The 19,605-nt window shown below is 38.4% G+C and overlaps 1 protein-coding gene across 4 annotated transcripts in view; it reads right to left on the bottom strand.

Moving 5' to 3' along the window:
• Window positions 1-19,605, bottom strand: part of RGS22 (regulator of G protein signaling 22) — an 85,084-nt gene that overhangs the window by 19,107 nt on the left and 46,372 nt on the right. For all 4 annotated transcript variants that reach the window (XM_034422520.3, XM_034422521.3, XM_087891370.1 and 1 more), the window contains 4 exons: window positions 10,325-10,519; window positions 6,885-6,977; window positions 5,067-5,233; window positions 1,567-1,729 (listed from right to left, as the gene is read on the bottom strand). In XM_034422520.3, the coding sequence (XP_034278411.2) occupies window positions 1,567-1,729; window positions 5,067-5,233; window positions 6,885-6,977; window positions 10,325-10,519 (618 nt within the window). The remainder of the gene's footprint in view (window positions 1-1,566; window positions 1,730-5,066; window positions 5,234-6,884; window positions 6,978-10,324; window positions 10,520-19,605) is intronic.

Genomic DNA, 19,605 nt, shown 5'->3' on the forward strand with positions numbered 1-19,605 from the left:
TTAACACATATTCCTCTACAAGTATAAGTGAATTATCAGGTCAAATCTCTTCCCTTTTTAAATATGTAAATTTTAACCTGTTTTTAAATTATTGGGGTATTTTAATTTGTCTGGGCCAAAAAGTTTAATTTGATTTTATCGGGTTTTTAAATTTTGTGTATTTATGTATTTTATTGTTGGCTGTTCACTGCCCTGAGTCCTTCGGGAGTAGGGCGGTATACAAATCAAATAAACTATATAGGATAATCACTGTTGCAGGAAACACATTTAAATATGCATCCAACTTTCCTATAGAAGTCCATTAGAAGTATTTATTGAAAACAGGGACCATGCTATCTACTGAAGGAAACTGTTCAACATTATTAATCTTCTAAGAAGGCTTCTGAGAAGTCCACATTAGCCAGTGTCTACGGAGATTCTCAATTATCCAAGTCATGGTTGTTCCAAAAGTGCTTTTTCCAAAAGGCAACTGGATTTTCTTGGTGTTTTTTAAAAAATGTTTCACTTCTCATCTAAGAAGCTTCTTCAGTTTAATTCAGTTCTTCTTCAGCACTGAAGAAGCTTCTTGGATGAGAAGTGAAACATTTTCAATCCCCCTCCCGGAAGAAAGTCCAGTTGCCTTTTGGAAAAAGCACATTTGGGACATGCATACATTTTAAGTCAGTAGTGGAATTCAAATTTTTTTTTTGCTACTGGTTCTGTGGGCGTGGCTTGGTGGGCGTGGTGTGATGTGGTAGGCATGGTTTGGTGGGCGTGGCAGGGGAAGGATACTGCAAAATCTCCATTCTCATCCCACTCCAGGGGAAGGATGCTGCAAAATCCCCATTCCCTCCACACTCTGGGACCAGCCAGAGGTGGTATTTGCCGGTTCTCTGAACTACTCAAAATTTCTGCTATCGGTTCTCCAGAACCTGTCAGAACCTGCTGAAGAGCACCCCTGATTTAAGTCTTAAGATGAGCTACCATATCAAGAGAGGCTCAGATTATCCTATTTTGGATACGTTATGTAAAGATCTAACTGTTTGGAGAAGACTGTAATGCTGGGAAAGGTGGAAGGAAAGAGAAGGGGATGACCAGCAGCAAGTTGGATGGGCTCAATTACAGTGCTGATACAGTGCTGAAAGAGTAAGTTAGGGACAGATTGTCACAGGAAATTGATCTACATGGTTGCTATGAGTCAACAACAACTTGATGGCACAATAGCTGAAATCATCAAATACTTATTCTGCTGCCATCTAGTGGTCATCTGGATTTTGCAACCCAAATTATAGTAGTTTTACTCTAGGAAACTTTCATTTATATGGAAGAATAGGTACCTTTCCAATCCACTTAATCTGTAAGGCTGTCATTCCCTGCTTCTGTGGGGCTGCATTTTGAAAAAAAAAAAACTTCTACATAGAAGCCTGGTTTTATTTAAAGGGCATCAGATCAAACTAAAACACAATGCATGTTGGCCACCAGGAAAAATATAGCTTAGTACTAAGCACACAACTCAGCAATCATAAAATGTGAAAATGAACGGAACCAGCACCATCTTCTGCTAACATTTTAAATGCAGCCAGTTACCTGCTCTTGTTCTTCTTTTGTAGCTGGGCTGTCAGGTCCTAAGAAATATTTCTTGTTTAAATATTTCTTTTTAATGTCCTTAGATTTTTCCTCTCGTTGTACTTTATTTTTGTGTAACATTCTTCTGAACTGCTCAATGTCTATCCAGCACAGGAGGTCCGCGCTACAAAAGAAACAATATGTTTTTATCCAGTGATGGGATTCAAATAATTTAACAACTGGTTCTCTGCCCTAATGATTGGCTGGGTGGGTGTGGCCATGGTGGGTGTGGCCAAGGGGTGTGACAGGCCTCCTGCACCCCCCTGGGAGCAAAAATAGGCTGCGGGGGCACTGCCCCCCTTGTGCTTCATTTTAGGTCTAGTAGGCCTCTGTGCAGCATCCTGGGAGCAAAAATGGGCCGCGGGGGAACTTCTGAAAGGGGAGGGGCAGGAAGGGGAGGGGCCAGTCAGCAATTTAACAACTGATTCCGCCAAAGTGGTATGAACCAGCTGAATTTCACCACTGTTTTATCACAGCATCATAAATATTACTTCGCACCAAGGATGGGCAAGATAGGAGGAGATGGTCACTATCTACCCAGTGGTGGGTTGCTCCCTGTTCATGCAAACCGGTAGCGGCAGTGGCAGGAGGCTCCACCCACCCGCCTGGACGTCATCAAAAATGCTCTGTGCATCCGTAGAAGTGCCATGCGCTTGCTTAGCAAGCAAGCGCAACCATGCGCTCCCAATAGTGAACCTGTAGTAAAGAAAATTGAAACCCACTACAGCATCTACCATCTACTGACATCACTAGAAAGGGCAGATCCTCCCCCCCTTTTTTGTGTGTGTGTTTTTACTGTTTTAGGCTGAAGATGAAAACAAGTACAGGAGGCCTCTAGCAAACAAATTGTTCCTATCCTCACCTTAAATTACCCCATCCCCATCCTCTGAAATCCCCATTCTCCTAATGGTGGGTTCTATTCTTATTCATAATTCTTCAGGCATACATCCAAATGAAATTCTATAATCTGAATAAACATGGATAGAATGGCACTGAGTAATTGTATGCAGCAGGCACTTTGCCACTCAGAACAAGTAATTCTTCCACATACTTACAGGAGCCATGAAGATTGACAAAGGTGAATTGGCAACCTCCACAAGCTCTCTAATAGGATAGATAACTGAAGTGGTGGGTTTCTACTGGTTCGCCCCAGTTCCCCAGGTAGCGGCGGTGGCGGAGGCTCTGCCCACCCACCTGGACGTCATCACAGACACTCTTCGCATGTGCAGAAGCGCCACACATGAGCAAAGCAAGCACGCACATGCACTCACAGTTCCAAACTGGTAGCGAAGGTAAGTGAAAACCACTACTGGATTACTGGTGATGTCAGCAGCTTCTACGAACTTGTCCACGTTTTCAAATTTATGGTATTATATAAAATGAAAGGAAATCCCCATGTAAACTACCTGGAATTCTTGGAGGAAAGGCGGGTATACAAAGCTAACAAATACATAAAATAAAAAATAAAACGGAAGTTGACCTCTACTGTCTGTGGATGCATCTATGTATCCTTGGCAATAACGTGGAAGAAATTTGTCACAACTTCCACAGGGACGATTTTCAACTCTCTGGTCCAACTATTTATCCTGGGTTTCCTGTTTCGCTTCCAAACCTGGGTAAGGTCTACCACCGACTGTTTTGCTGCCACGTATTGAGGGGAGTGGAATTATAGAGAATAAAAAACAGCAGGAACAGCATTTTCCTGATTTTTGCTGAACTCTTAAAAATGTAGGAGCAGGGTAGCTGATTCTTGGATGAGTGACTAGGAGGAAAATCCAGGAGAACTATAAGTTAGAGTGGGGAATTGCAAAATACCCTGCAAGAAGCCAATAACAAATCACTTGTATATTGTGGGCAATAAATGTAATTGAGTTGACGCTGATTTAATTGCAACAACAGATGTAAAATTATTACTATGGCAATTAACAAAGCTTTTGGTATCGTTTAATAACTGTTGTCTTATTAAAGCAACCTTTCCACCTTGTCACCTTCATGTATTGTAGTCCAGAGCCAAGAATTTCCTAATCTGCATGGCCAAACATATCTGGAAGGTGCCACGTTAGAGAATGATATATTAATAGCTTCCTAAATGGAAACCGACTGCTTATAGCCACTACAACTGCAGTGAGTACACTGGACTACAATTGCCCATAAGACCCAAAAGTCTTGCTTCCTTTATGTTTCTACACTGCATGCTGGAAAGAGGACATGGTTCGTACGTAGTACAAAAAGCAGAGATTTCTTTCTTTGAAAATAATTGGCTCATTTACATGCTCCATTTACTATTCCAACTAAATTCAGGTTTTAAAACTCTTTAATTCAGCCCAAGTAAGTTAAGCTTGGAAACTACTTTATCTAATCTATAAAACGTCATGTGCCTTAATTGCACACATGTTACAGCTTTGTGAAACTTTGATTCACAGATTTGGTTCAGCATATCTCTAAATTGAGCCAACTTTCCTACTGCTTTAGAAAATGGAATCAAACGGTCAGATCTGACGAGAAAGGATTGGGAAAACCAAGTCAAAAACAATTGAAATGTTATGTTTAATTGTGGTTTTTTCCCCAAACTGATTTGAATTGTTAAATTGAATTAAATTGCTATTTCTAAGTGAATCACTAATTCAAATTGAGCAAGAATCAATTTCTACACCCTAATAAACATCACTGCTAGACTGATCTTATTGCAGAGGCCCTTCAAAACAAAACAAGGTTGAGAAACACTGACCTAGATTGCTATAACAAACCTCCTGGCTTAAGTAGGCTTTGCACCTGTAGCACACTAAATGACACCTTTCCAGAATTGTAAAATCTCATTAAAAGAGAAACATTTTGCATTGAATGCTGCATGTGTGAGATAATAAAATTTCATACATTAACCTAACTTGCCTTATTTTCCTCTTTATACTTTGGTACTGGACAAATGAACTAGAAGAAAGTATATCTGCAGATATGGATATTGTATCCTTAATCAGTGGATGGAAATGACAAGAATAGAAACTGGAATATAATGGAAGTTCAAAATGTGCCTGGAGCCAAAACATTTTTTTAAAGATGAAATTTGGAGTGAGGTATATATGAATCCTTGGCATGCATACCAGGGGTAGGTTCTACTTACCTTTACTACTGGTTTGCAACGAGATTGCACGCACGTGCTCGCTTCACTCACGTGTGTGCCAAGCTTCTGCGCATGCACAGATCACCTATGATGACATGCGGGGTGGTGGGCGGAGCCTCCCACTGGTTTTACTACCGGTTCTTGCGAACCGGTCCGAACCGGGGGCCACCCACCACTGATTCATACACATCTCATTCTTTAAAGACACTAGCTGTTCAAAATCCACCAAGCGGTGAAGTCTTGCTATTTCATCGTCATACCAATGAAGTAAGATATAGAAATTATAAACATTACTAGGGAAATTGGAGTTCACAATAGGGCCACTCGATAACAGGAGAAATACCTTGCTGATTGCTCCTCAAGAAAGATACGGAATTGTTCCAAATCTATCCTGTTGTTAAGCAATTTCATAATGGAGTATGATTTGAAACCCTCAGGATAGTCTTGTTCAACAGAATCTACAAGTTGAATAGACTCAGACTTCCGGAGAACTTCTTCAACTGCCAAAGCCTAAGGAAAAAGTTGTACAGGATAATGCTCGTATTTCCTGGTTTCTTAGCCCACGAAGATATGTATTTCTTCTTTGTTTTATGCAGTTTCATTGTATTTCAGGATCAAAGATTAAAGGACACCTCTGCCCATCCAGATCTATGACTGGGTGCATATTTGATTAAAGATAATATCTGTATCATCTCTTGTCACTAATAAATGGCTTTATGTAGGAGTGACAGCTGACTACAAAAACTAGGGTTGTGTGGATATCTATATAAGAGAAAAGAACAAAAAGGTTATCTATTCCTTTTTTGTATCATCATCTTTCCTAATATAACATTGGCACCATGACAATTGCTGGCATTTTAAAGGCTCAAGAGAAGATAATGTATTGTTTCTCTCAACACAATATACGAATCCAGGACACCATAGCAGATATAGCCAGAAAATGGGGACATGACTTCTAGAAGATGATCTGCATATTGCACATATGTTGTCTATAGCACTATTTCAGAGCCAAATTGTTGCTTTGAAAATGGGCCATTTTGTAACATCATGCTTTCAAAGCACTTTTCTTAAAGGAGACTGGTATGTTCTATTCCATTGCCCTCCCACCAATGGGCTTCTTTGGTTACATTTGCTGGGAATTATGAGGGTTGAAGTTCAACACATTGAGAATTTCCAGAAGTCTGCCTTAGGATATGATTTAACAGTATAACTATTTCCTTATTGCTAGAGAAAGGAGAAAGCTATGTCTTTTTATGATAAAAATACTATTATACTATACTACTATTCAGGAATATCCCCAGCATGTGTTTTATGGTCTATTGTATGAAATATTATTCACTGGTTGATGCTATATCAGTGTATCTGTGAGAAAGAGCAATGAATGTAGCATTTTGGCTATACAACTAAGATGAGAATAAAATCTAGTGAGATCTACAATTCATTTCTCACAGTACTTTTAATATAAAGCTGGAGGATTTTGCTTTTGGGGTGAGTCGCCAACTGCTTATAATTAATATTAATTCCCCCAAGTTCATAGAAAGAAAACAATACTCATTTGCATTTGATAATCAGATAAAATTCCCCCTGTATTGAAGTTGTATGTTTATTGTCCCATATTCTTCCCTCTATCTTATCAATTAGTAGTAACAGCATTAGTAGCAGAGGTGGTATCCAACTGGTTCTGACCAGTTCGCTCGAACCGGTAGCGGAAATCGCAGGTGGGCCCGCCCCTGCCCCCCCCCCCCCGGCTCTATGCTATCCTATTTAGGCACTTTTTTTAGGCCGGGCACATGCATGAAAGGCAGGTGCACATACAAACCGTGCATGTGCACGAAGCGAACATGCGCGTGGCGAACCAGTAGTAACATAATCCAAAAACCACTGCTGATTAGTAGTATTAATAGCAATAGGATGAATATTGTTCGTTTGCACAGCAAGCCTTTTCTCATGACACACTATAATATTGAAGCCATGCAGCAATTGGCTGGTATGGAGTAAATGTTTGCAGATTGAATGTTTTTAACGTAGAACTGCACTGTGTAAAGACTTCATAGGTTTCTCAAGAGACAGATTTGCTGCCACAGAGAAGCACACAGGGTTAAGCGCTCAATATGAGGCAAGAATAAGGATGTTGTTTTTGTTAATAGGTGCTTGCCTTTACCTCATCCTTCTTGGAAATGTCCTCTGCATGCAAAGCCTTCAGCTTTTTAAAGTACACCGAGTCCAGCTGTCGAATTTCTTCCACCAGCTCCACCTAATAAAATAATAACTTCTGTCATCCACCCAGGACACTTTACAGAAAGAAAGATGAAGGGGTAGGAGAGGAAAGCTGCCAATGACAGTGGGTAGAAAAGAACCACACTTGCCAGGAACAAGACAGATGTTGAGGAAACATATCTCTGCATGTTGCATTTCCCTCAGACCAGATGATTCAAGGAGAATATTTGCTGAAACAGCTAAAGCCACAAATATTGTGTGCATCCATTTGGCCCCTCCAGAATCAAGAAAGACTTGTGGAGTTGCTTCTGGGAAGTTTCCTTTATTGCTCCTTATCTACCGTGTGTCAGAGTTTCAAGTAACGGGCCAAACAGAATCAAAATTCCAAGACAGGTGAGTTCCTCAAAGAATAGATTTATTAGGCACATCATATTGGCACATCTGGGGAAACCCAACTCTGAACCTCCCTCGGGTTTTCCCCTAATTCAAAGTAAAGTTTTTCCTCCCCTGCCCAGGCAGTCCATCACATGGTCCAATCAAGTCACAGTCCACGGGTCACTCTGTCTCAGACCTCAACTCCTTGCACCTGATGGAAAAACTCTTGGTTCTCAGGAGAAAGAATTTTATTATGGCTAAAATCCCCTAGTTATCTCTTCCTCCCCCTTCCCGTTCCCACAGCTCAACTTTCTTCGCTGTGGCAGCCCTGAATGCCAAGAGGGAAAATGGCTCCAAGGCTGACACCATGTATCCCCGAAAATAAGACCTGGTCTTATTTTCTTTTGGGCCCCAAAATAAGCACCAAGTCTTATTTTCGGGGGATGTCTTATCCACTTACCTTAGGACCACCACAGCCAGGCCTCACACACCCTGACACCTGTCGCGCTGCTGCCTGACTTCTTCTGTGGCTGCTCACGGCCACTCGTGGTCAGATGCCGCATGGCTCATCACACTGGTGTCGCCACGCATGGCAGCAGGCCACGTGGTGTGTTATGCCATTGCATGTGCGAGTGGCAGCACCGGTGTGACATGCCACACAGCATCCTGCCACAAGCGGAGCACTGGTGCAATGCGTCATGTGGTGTCCAGCCATGAGCGGCCACAAGCAGGAGCAGAAGAAGTCAGCCAGCGGTGGGACAGGTGTTGGGCTGTTGGAGGCCTGGCTGTGGCAGTCCTAAGGTAAGCGTGTGCGGGGTGTGTGAGGCAGCTCCACCCCCCCACCCTAGCTTGATTTTTACACATGCACCTCGCCCCACCTCGTACAACCAGATGGTGAGGGGGCTTAACTAGGGCTTGTTTTTCGGGTAGGGTTTATATTAGGCGTAAAAATCGGGCTAGGGCTTGTTTTTGGCATAGGTCATATTTTTGGGGAAACACGGTATAGACAGAAATCTTGACATATTAAAGTAACTAGTTGCATCACTGTAGATATATTCTGGGAATTGTTAAGGAGCAGCTGTTTTACCGAATTTCTCCAGACAAAACATTCCATACTTTGCCCTCTGGAATGCAGCCCCTCCCTCCTGGGAATCCAGACTACATTCCACCACAGAATCTCAGGGAGAAATATCCTCTCGTTTTCAAAGAAAACTGTGGCAAAGTCACTAGTGGTGTGTGCATGCTAATTGATACGTTTGATTTGTTTTGTTTTTTGTTTTGCATGAAAAACAAAATTCAACATAAACTCACCAGGTTATTTAATATGGACTAACAAGTGCATTTATTTATTTCTTTGTTATAAAAAATATGCTAAAAGCACTAAAAAGAACGTTGCTTCTTCTGATAGTGAATGGATAGTGCTTATTGGGACTACAGGCAAATAATCTTTACTGGAACATTAACAAGTTTTTGTATTATTTGTAAGCTACCTTGGTAGGATTCGAATCCAGAAATTTGAATTGCAAATAATGTTGATAAATAATAAACAAATAAAACAGGAGCACCAAAATATAGCATAGGTATCAGCATGTTGGGGAAAATGCTAAGGTCTGTTCAATTACAAAGGAAATCCTACAAGCTTAAGGAGGAAAAACTTAACTAAAACTAAAAACGTAACAAGAAAAAATTCAAAACAAAGCATTATGCTCAACAGCCATAGAATTGGAAAAGAAAAATAGGAGAATAGATTATTAACTTGGACAGAAAGGCTGACTGATCTCTAAACGGGAACATTCTGCAACATTTACCAAAACTTAACATTCAAATGGTTGTAATTAAGTAATTGAAAAATAATTTTTGTCTTTAAAACTGCTATTCTTGCTGGCAAAAAGGAAGAAGTAATTGCTAATATCACCTCCTTTGAACTGCTGTTGGGAAAAAGCATCCTAAATACTTTATTCGAAATACAAGCTGAAGAGTATAAAGGTAGCTGGTAATATTGTTTTATTTTGCAGAACTATGTGCCTATAAATGACCGTGTATCACTTTGTTTTGTTTAATTGGCATAGCAATAAACCTTCAGTTAAAAATTGCCGACGGCAGTCTTTTTACATTTCAGCAAAGAATTTGGGAAGAATATGGGAGAATGAAAAATGCGGACTGTTTCCCTAATGATGGTAGGAATGGAGTAAAGTCAAACAAAGGAGATGCTGAAACGGAGGTTAGGTCATAGTTAGGAAGATTAAGACAGGCTTCATATGGAAGGATTATATACATGGTGGAGCAAATACTAACATTTAATAGCTTCAATCTTAATATTTATAATATTATAATTATGTGAGTATTATTAATGTAACTAGTATTATCAATATTACCACTATTATTATGTATCAAAACTAACGATACCCAGATGCCACACTGTTCATGTATTTAATAACTATGTATATTTAAAAATAAAAAAGTATATACTGTATTTTTTGGACTATAAGACACACTGGTGTATAAGACGCACCAAGATTTTGAAGAGGTAAGTAAGGAAAAAAAGTTTTTGCCCTCCCCGGCCCCCAGGAGCACTCTGCAGGCCTCCCAAACCCTCTGTGTGTCCCATTTTTTGCAAAAACAGGCTCATTTTTGCCCGTTTTTGCAAAAAACGGGGCATGCAGAGGGTTTGGGAGGCTTGCAGAGTGCTCTTGGGGACCTGGGAGGGCAAAAACGCCCCTGTTTTTGCAAAAACAGGGGCGTTTTTGCCCCTCCCCAGTCCCCAGGAGCACTCTGCAGGCCTCCCAAACTCTCTGCATATCCTGTTTTTGCGAAAAACGGGCCCATTTTTCACAAAAATGGGATCAGCAGGATGGGGGTTTGGGAGGCCAAAAATGGCTGTATTCGGTGTATAAGACGCACCAACATTTTCACCCTCTTTTAGATGGGGAAAAGTGTGTCTTATACTCCGATAAATATGGTATATATATATATATATAAAAAGACAGGCTTCATATGTTCATAGATTACCTTCCCATACGTTTCTCGGTCTTCCTCTATCATCTTCATCCATGGAACCAAAAGAAGGGAGAGGATATATTCTTCTGCTGGGTCAAAAAGATCTTCAAATGGCGGATCAATTCTTTTGTAAATCTCATTTTTTGTAGTCTGTTCTATTCCAATATCCATTTCAGCAGAAGGAGCAATATAATTGGCATAAAGGAGCTATGTTAGATTAAAAAAAAGAAGAGATAAATTGCTCAACAATTATCAAGTACAATAAAGTTCTGTTAAAATGAAAGATCAAAAATATTGTTGTAATATTATTTGAATTAACTTAGTTTTTTTATTGTGTACTGTAACTAATAACTGCAAAATGTAGTTTCTCCTTTCTTCCCTATTTATTTTTTCTGACAATTCCTACTTTATTTTTTCCCCCTCAAACAAAAGAATATATATTTTTCCTTGATCCTAAGACTGGTTCATGCACAAACTGCTTTATGGGTATTTGTGAACAAGATCCAGATAAGTACATGTTACGTATTGTGGCAGACACAGTGATTTTTAAGCAAAGACACTTTGATGCATTATACGCTATACATAAAGCAAAGTCCTGCAGTAGTAGGTCTTAGTATACTGTTCTGAACTGAATGAATATAAGAAAGTCTTGTATAAAGAAGGAGCAGTAGCATAGGGCAGGCTAGATTAAAATCTGTCAGATATTATAGTTACATGGAAAGTTTTTTTTAAAAACAAACAAACACAGAAGCGGTTTTAAAAAAATGCCACTGTGTGTGGTCTAGTAGTAAAATCCACTTTAACGTCATAGTTCTCTGCCATTTCATCCTGCAGCACCTTCAGAGCATCTAGACCGCAAGTCTAAGTCATCAATGTACCTTATTATGCTTATTTTTTGATTGGTAAGAAGTTCCAGGGTAAAGTTATGCTGGCCTTGTTTCCTTTGGAAGAAGATCAGTCCTACCAATGTTTTAAAATACTGGCATTTATTTATAGCTATCCAGGTTGAGCCCAGGGCTGCTACATCAGAGAAAACAACCTGCACCACAAAATGTTCTTAGGTTGTCCTCCTCAAGTCTGTAATTTCTCTTCCCATGTACACATTATCTAAAACAACATCACTCTTAGCAAGCAATTGCCTAACAGCTGAAAACCCCAATCAGTCATTTCCCTAATAAGATCTTCAGCAACATTACCAAAACTATTGGAGACACTTGTTGGCCGCATTCCTGAATCAATTATCTTTTCCCATTTCATCCCTATGAAACAACATTTGAGAACTCGATCGCAAATGATGACCCAATGTAGTTCAACTTCAGTCAGTTTTAAGTGTGAAAAAATGTCATGGAACTTTGAAGAGCACATTGAAATTACCAGGCTCCAGGTGTTTGGTTTTTTTAAAGAAATTGCCAAAGAAAGTAACTGATTTGAACAAATTGCTATATAAAAGCTGGTTTTAGTCCTATATGCCGAAATTAATTTTTATCTCTTACTCTAGTCTATAAAATGCTTGGACCGTAACAATAAATGTTCTCAACTCTGGACAAGTCAAATTTAATTTAGTTTGGATAGGAACTAATGGTGGATAGATTAGTTCTGATCCAATCGGAATAACTGATGTGGCTGAGATTATTGACGTGATTCAACAATGTAATCTGTCAATTCAAAGAGTTGTCTGAATTGATTTCCCAAATCAAACTTCACACATCCCTGGTGGAAACTATTTTATTTTATTTTTATGTGAAATAAATGGAACTTTAGAAAAAAGAGGAAATGCTATGTTGCTTTTTTTTTTAAATTTCCACAATATCAGAATGTGAATACTTTCAGGGACTACATACTGTGATGAATAAAAATATGGTGATTTTACAGTATTGTATTTATTAAGGCGGTGGAGTTTCTTTAAAGAGATGCAGACCAGCACAACAGTTATGCTCCTGTCAGCTACAAAGCGTTTTGGAGAATTGGATCTGAAACATTACACAGCACCATTATTTAATAAGGCATCTATATCCTTTTGAATAAAAACACCCCAGAGGCCTGTTTACAATTACATAAAAACAATTTAACAAAACAACCAAGAACAGCACACAGAGTCAATATTTAAAACCAAAACATAACAAATATTTTCTACCAGATATAACAAATGCTTGTTTGAAAAAACAATATTCATATCCAGCAACATGAAAAACAGCCAGGGAGGACACCAGCTAACTTTGTGGGTCAAGATGTTCCATAATATGGGTGCAATCATTTAGGAAGCCCTCTTTTTCAAATTAGTGAATAGTCTTCTAACTTAGATGGGGTCCAGGATAACAGCTCTCTTGGGAACAGACATATTAAAGTTGGAGCAAATAGATTTTTAACAAGCAATCCAAGCTATTTCCCACTAACTGTCCGAGGATTTTAAAACAGAGATTAAGAAAAACCTCCTCACAGTCACAATCCTGGCACTAATCTTGGGTTGTTACACTGGTGTCCCAGCCAGGATTTCCTCCAGCTGGCCAATGAGAAGATGCAAAGAGGGGGAGTAGCTGGCATCCTTCCACTGCTTTTTTTCCTTGCTATATTTGCTTTTGCTGGGGGGGGTGGGGAAGGGAGGGAGACAAGGAAGAGACTAAAACAATAGCAGCAGCAACATGAGGGGAAATACAAAACTACCCCTTGGAATGAAGGATGGAGGCATGTTAAAAAGAGGCCACTACGCCTTGCCTAAAGGAGGCTGGAAGAATTCCTGAAGTTAATAGACAAGACAAGAGTTGATTTCCCACCAAATCATTCTGCAGTTCCAGGGGAAATAGTGAAAAAAATGCCTTTACTGTGTCCCTCTGAAGCATAGAATTATGAAACCATAGCTATGGAGGTTTGAAAGAGAACTTGGATGTCTTCTACTATAACTCCTGTACAAGCGAGGAATCCTGAGTCCATCCCAATCAAATGGCTGATCAACATCTGTTTGAAAATCTTCAGTGATGAAGCACCCATGACTCCAGGAAGTAGGTTGTTTTCTCTGCTTAACAGCTCTCACAGTCAGGAAATCCTTTCTTATTTTGAGTTTGTATCTCTCTCTCTAAAGTTTCCATCTGTTGGTTCTTATCCTATCTTGGGGCATTATGGAGTATAAATCTACATTGTTTCCCCTTGTCACAGCCCTTTAAAGTATTAGAAGACTGCTATCATGTTTCCCCTGAGCCTTCTTTTCTTTAAGCTCAATATACCTAGAACGGCTCATACTTAATCTGCTTCCCAAAATCAAGACAAGCTTTGAAGCATCAAATAGAAACAGCCAGGCAGTTCTGATCTCAGATCAATGCAAAAACTGATCTGGGAAAATCAAACAAGACAGCAAGCTCAGCATCAAGAACCAAGCCTTGCATGTACAAAAGGAGTGACCAAGCAACAGCTAAACATATGAATCACGTCATTTTCTCCTGGAGGGTCAGTACTTTGTCAGTACTTTGGTAGAAAATTTTGGGGCCAAACAGTGTACACAGAACCTCTGAGGGTTACTTCTTTTGCTAGTAGGACAGTGAGGTAGACAGGACCAAAGCAATACTTACATTTGATTTCTCTTCTGTTTCATTTCATGAAATTTAAATTAACTAAGTACAGCTAATAGGATTACTCCTATGCATCTAATAATTGTCCTGTGCTGTCATACCAAAAATTATAATTTGACCACTATTTTAGGAGCTTCAGAGGCAGCAACTAAAAATTTGTGTGACTGCAGGTAGTGTGTTTGCTAAACAACAAAACAAAATAAAAAGCTCCATCTGGGAAAGTTATAAGCAAATATGCCATGTATATCTGTGTGAAGGATCTGTAACATTTGCTTTATTAATTTTTTTTTATTTCATCAAGCCGGGCTGGCCTAACTCTCCAATGGTGTAATTTTAAATTTGATTTTTAAATGGGGGATTTTAACTGTTGGGCCAAATTGCTTAATATATTTTTAAATTATTTTTAAATTTTGTATTCTATGTTTTTTACCTATGGCTGTTCACCGCCCTGAGTCCTTTGGGAGAAGGGCGGTATATAAATTTAAATATTAAATTAAATTAAATTAAATAATTAAATTATAATTCTGTGTTTCGAGGAGCAAATTGTATAAGTAAAGTCCAGGCTGTGAGTCACCATGGCATTAGCGGAACAAGGAAGAAAGGAAATTCAAAAATATTTTTGTGTATAAAATTTAAGAGTTAAAAGGTGTAACTGATTATTTCTAGGACAGGAAGGTTTTCCACTTCTGTATTGCTATCTGATTTATCTTATCCCTAGGCTGAAACTGCAGATCAAACAGAAATTTAAGTTCTTCTCCAAGATGGTGTCTTCTCAATGTGTGGAATTGCATTTTGCAATTCTAAGGCAGCATGGACAAAGGTTGGCAAACTAGGAATTCTGAAAACGGTAGGACAAGCCTACATCTAAAGAGCCCCAGGTTGAGGGAAGTTCTATGAGGCCAATCATAATGATCGAACAGTAAATTTGTGAGCTGTCACATCTGACATAAATTATATCATTCATGACATTTGTGTGATGACACTATGATCCTTGTGATGTTACTTGTCATTCAGATCAGATCCTAAAGGTCAAAGCTCTTCACTGATTTTAGAGGTCCAATAGAACAGTATGCTGGATGAGATGGACTTGGTCTGATGCATTGCAACTCAATGAAAAAGCACATCATTTGCCATTAGTTGACTACTGAGTGCCAATAATTTTAACTTTTCCCTTTTCTTAATTGTGAGAGCTCTCTATTATAAATTCAATTCCCATTCTGTTTATGCTTTCCAGTTTTTTTTCTGGAACACTAAAACTTTCAAATGGCCTTTGTATAGGATAATACTCCCAACAATTATTGTATGATACAGTCCATAACATGGAAAATATGTTTTAAATGGTTGCCTATAAATACTTGAAAAGTTCATATTAAAGTCACAGTATATATAATAGAATATCAGGCTTCATTTATTTGGTGATTTCTTTTTTACCTCAGTAAAAGAAGAATGTTTTATTCTATATTGCCTCTATATATTTCTCTATAATATAAAATGTATTAAGAGATGGGCCTAAAGCAACTACCAGATGTAGATTCTGCTCGGGTTTTGCATCTTTATGTAATTTATAAAAGCAAAATCTGGAGACAATAAATCCAGCTCTCCCCCTTCCCCACGCCCCTTCCTCACACCCCCTTCCCCACCCCCCACTCCCAAAAAATCAGAGCAGCATTCAGGCTTTTAAAATCCTGAATCTAGGAAAGTAGATATGGATTAACTCATTTAATAAAATCATAACATTTCTTCAAGTTTCAATTTTTAAATTCGAACTGTATAATCAAATCAAGCATTAATCCTTCTTGAGTTAAATAAGGAGCTTAGTTATATATGATTAGCCATACAATGTCAAAAAGTTAGATCTATCCTACTCAAACACAATTCAGAATACCTGTATTATTTTCTAGCAGCTTAATTTCTATCTACAGAATAATACATTGTATTTTTTATATAAACTGCCTTTGCTATATATATGTCTCGTAACTGTCTTTCATTTTTCTACCTCTAAACAACATTTTTTTCCCAGGGCCAATTCCCACATATGTTTTCCTTTTCCAATTCAGTTTGCAATTTACTATATGTACTTATAGCAAAATAACCACATGCATTCCTTTCATTATACACACAGTGGTTCTCTCTCTGGAATACATTGTCTTTTCTTTAATATATCACAATGTTAAGACAGATATAAATCAAAGAAATGAAAAGGCTTAATAGAAATCAAATTAAGTACTTGTTTTAAGTGACATTATTACTCTAAATACAAAAAAGCTATTTTAAAAAATATGGGGGAACAATTTATCTGGAAATGTCTGTGTAATGTACAGTCATATGAAGAACACCCTGAAAGGCCTCAGTAGGTGGTAGCTTTTGATTGACTTTGTTTGGGCTCAGAAGCCAAACAGAATTAGTCCTAGTTAATATTTGGATTGAGCACCACCAAGGAATTCCAAGAATGTAGGCTACATTGGGAAATCAGTCAGTCAGTCTATCTGTCTGTCCATGCATCCAACCATCCATCCATCCACCCACCCACCCCATCCATCCATCCATCCATCCATCCATCCATCCACCCACCCCATCCATCATCCATCCATCCATCCTTCTATCGATTCATTCACAGCAAACCACTTCCACACCGTTGCCAAGAAAAATGCATGGACGTGTCCTTGAAGTCATCAAGAATTAAGAATTTGGCTCAAAAGAGATTTTAATTATTATCTCAATTTAGAGTACTAATCCTATAAACAGCAATAACAAATTAGTTCTCCAAATAATTATTCTTACGTAATCAAAACTGTAGCATCCACATAAAGAGAAACAGACATTGGAAATCTTGATAAACCCAAAGTGCACAGAAATAGAAATAGGCTTTAGAAGAAAAATATAAGAGGAAAATCATAAAATAGTGAAATCAAGATTTCATTGGCTAAAGAAAACTGAATTTCTTGTTTGGGAAGAGTGAAATGGAAAATATGGAAAGAGAATACAATGGAAGATGACTCGACTCAATGACTAGAAGTTTAAACAAAAAGATTTATACTGTAAATATGTAGACCATTGTTTTCCATATCCTACTTATTTATTTCTACGAAACATATACCCCAGGGGTCTCTCTGGATTTCATTGTCATTTCTTCTTGTCATGAATACGTGTTGATTATTTAAACAATAAATTCACTCCATGCTCAGAGTTCAAGGAAAGTTACATCATAAATCATTCATATAAGAATTGAAGAAATGAAGAATCTGTTAGAAACTCAATCCTAGCCACATAAGTCAACTCCAAAAGAAAGTGAATGCAATATTTTCCATGGAGGGTTAAGACAGCTTCTTACATCCTTAACAATAAGCTTTCAGAACAAATGCATGTTTATTTATATGTAGCATTTGAATATTGGCTTTGTATGCACTGATTCGATATAGAGTAAAATCCAGAATAAGCAACATAAAAACTACATCATTAATATAAAGGAGCTGCCTTACATCTCTCCACATGATGGTTATTATTAAGACGAAATATTTATGTGTAGCCTCTCACCAATGATTTCCTTAACATTACTTTTTAACATTTTGATTCCTTCATTCAAAAATATTTATATCTGAAATTGTCCAAGTAAAATGTTGGATAATGGGAGGTAAAAATTATAAAATAATTAAATTAGACTCAAAAGTTATCCTTTGCAAAAACATCCCCTTTCTGCCAAACTAAAATAAACCAGCATTAAAACAGAAGATCAGCCATTACAGACTCAAGAGTATAAAACTTGCATTGACATTGGATGTTTGTACTCAAATAGCTCTTAGAGGTAACCAACGAAAATATTATGCAGTTATTTCAACTTTTTAAAAGAGATTATTTATGAAAGAAACAGAATGGCTGAAGCAATGAGAAAATAAGGAAGTTGATTGTCCTAATTAGCTTCCTATCTAATTTCTGTCCTAAAATTTTAAATCTTGCAATGCTGAAATTTCTACTCAACAAGAGATATTTATCATTACCATTGAATGATAGCTCAGGAAAGAAACACATACTAATTCAACTGATGTCCTACTTATATGGATCTCTGCCAAAAATAAGCATTCTTAGTCAGGCCACACCTATATGGCTACATTATTTGAACAGTCCTAGTCACAGAAAGAGCAAAATTTAGAGGATTTTGATGAAAATTCATTTGTAAAGTAGCATGTAATGGTTTCCAGTCTATGGTTTTCAGCAAAGGTAACACAAATGGTTTATTTACAATCCATTGGGGGGTGGGGGTGGATTTGTGTGTTAGACAGCAGGAGAGGTTTATGTTAATTTCTTTAATTTTAGAGAAATGTTCTCTCATTCGCCCACTCAGTGTGAATTATTCTCCTTCTCTTATTTTTCAGCAATTATGAAATGAACAGACAACCCTAGTTGTTGAGTTTTTTTTGTTTTTTAACTTTTACAGATGAACCACCATGCTACCACGACTGAGTGTGCACATTCCAATCTAGAACACAACAGGGGTAACTAGACAAGATACAGTTCTTGTTTTAGATTGAGGTTAGTCTCCTGATGATCAAATAGAATTCTGAGGAAAGCTTGCAATCCCATGAAATTTTGATATATGCCTTAGATCAGGGGTGTCAAACTCAATTTCATTGAGGGCTGCATCAGGGTTGTGTTTGACCTTGGGGGCTGGGGTGGGTGTGTCCAGGGTCAGTATGGCCAGGGTAGGCGTGGCCAGCTCAACATCACTTGTGTCGGGGGCACCTGTGGTGGCCAAGTGCTAAGGCAGGACTTTCCTTAGACCCTCCCTCCCTCTCATTATAATCTCTCTCCTTCCTTCCTTCCTTCCTTCCTTCCTTCCTTCCTTCCTTCCTTCCTTCCTTTTCTACTTATTCTTTCCCTCTTCATTCTCTTTTCTTCTTCCTTCCCGTCTTTCCTTATTTTTCCTTCCTTGTTCTCTTCCTATCTTCCTTTCTTTTTCTTCGCCTTTCTCCTTTCCTGTCCCTTCTTTCATGCTCAAATGCAAAAGGGAAAACATTTCTCCTTTTGTTTTGTTTTTAGTTTGTTTGCTAGCCCTCTGCCAGCGAAAATGGATCCTAGGGGGGAGCATGCAGCCCTCCCGAGCTCTGTTTTCACTGGCAGAAGCACTGCAGGCTGGTCCTTTGCTGTTTCCAGAGTGGTCCCACGGGCCAAATCTAAGCAGCTTGCAGGCTGGATTCGGCCCTCAGGCCTTGAGTTTGACACCTCTGCCTTGGACATTGATTCTAGGATTCTACTTCAATTTTTGCACTGGACAGACAAGGTGGACAGAATTTGAAAGAACACAATCACAATATGCTGACTCTGATCTTGATTGAATACAGCTTGAATCTCATCTGGGTTACAATGAATTTAAAAAAACAAAACCATAAAAGCAAGCTCAAGAGCACTTATCAAAAGTTGCCTCACATGTGTTGATTTGTTATATTACATTTGGGCTGTTAGTTATGCTAGTGGAAGAATTTCAGATATTGCGCTTTGATGAATTTGCTTGTAATGATCATGTGGATTTAGCTTTCCTCAATGTTTTAGTTATTCTCTTTATGCTATGTTCTACTGTCACCACCAGGCCAAACTGGAAATAAAATTAAATGGAGAAAAAATAATAAACCCATGGTGTTTAAAAGATACAGATAAATGGTAGAGAGTGGCTGTTTAGCAGAAACATTGTCATCTCTACATAAACTCCAATGAATCCTTCATTTTACCAGCCAGATATGA

Source organism: Pantherophis guttatus, chromosome 3 (assembly GCF_059756535.1).
Source record: "Pantherophis guttatus breed Tessera chromosome 3, ASM5975653v1, whole genome shotgun sequence".
Lineage (NCBI taxonomy): Eukaryota > Metazoa > Chordata > Lepidosauria > Squamata > Colubridae > Pantherophis > Pantherophis guttatus.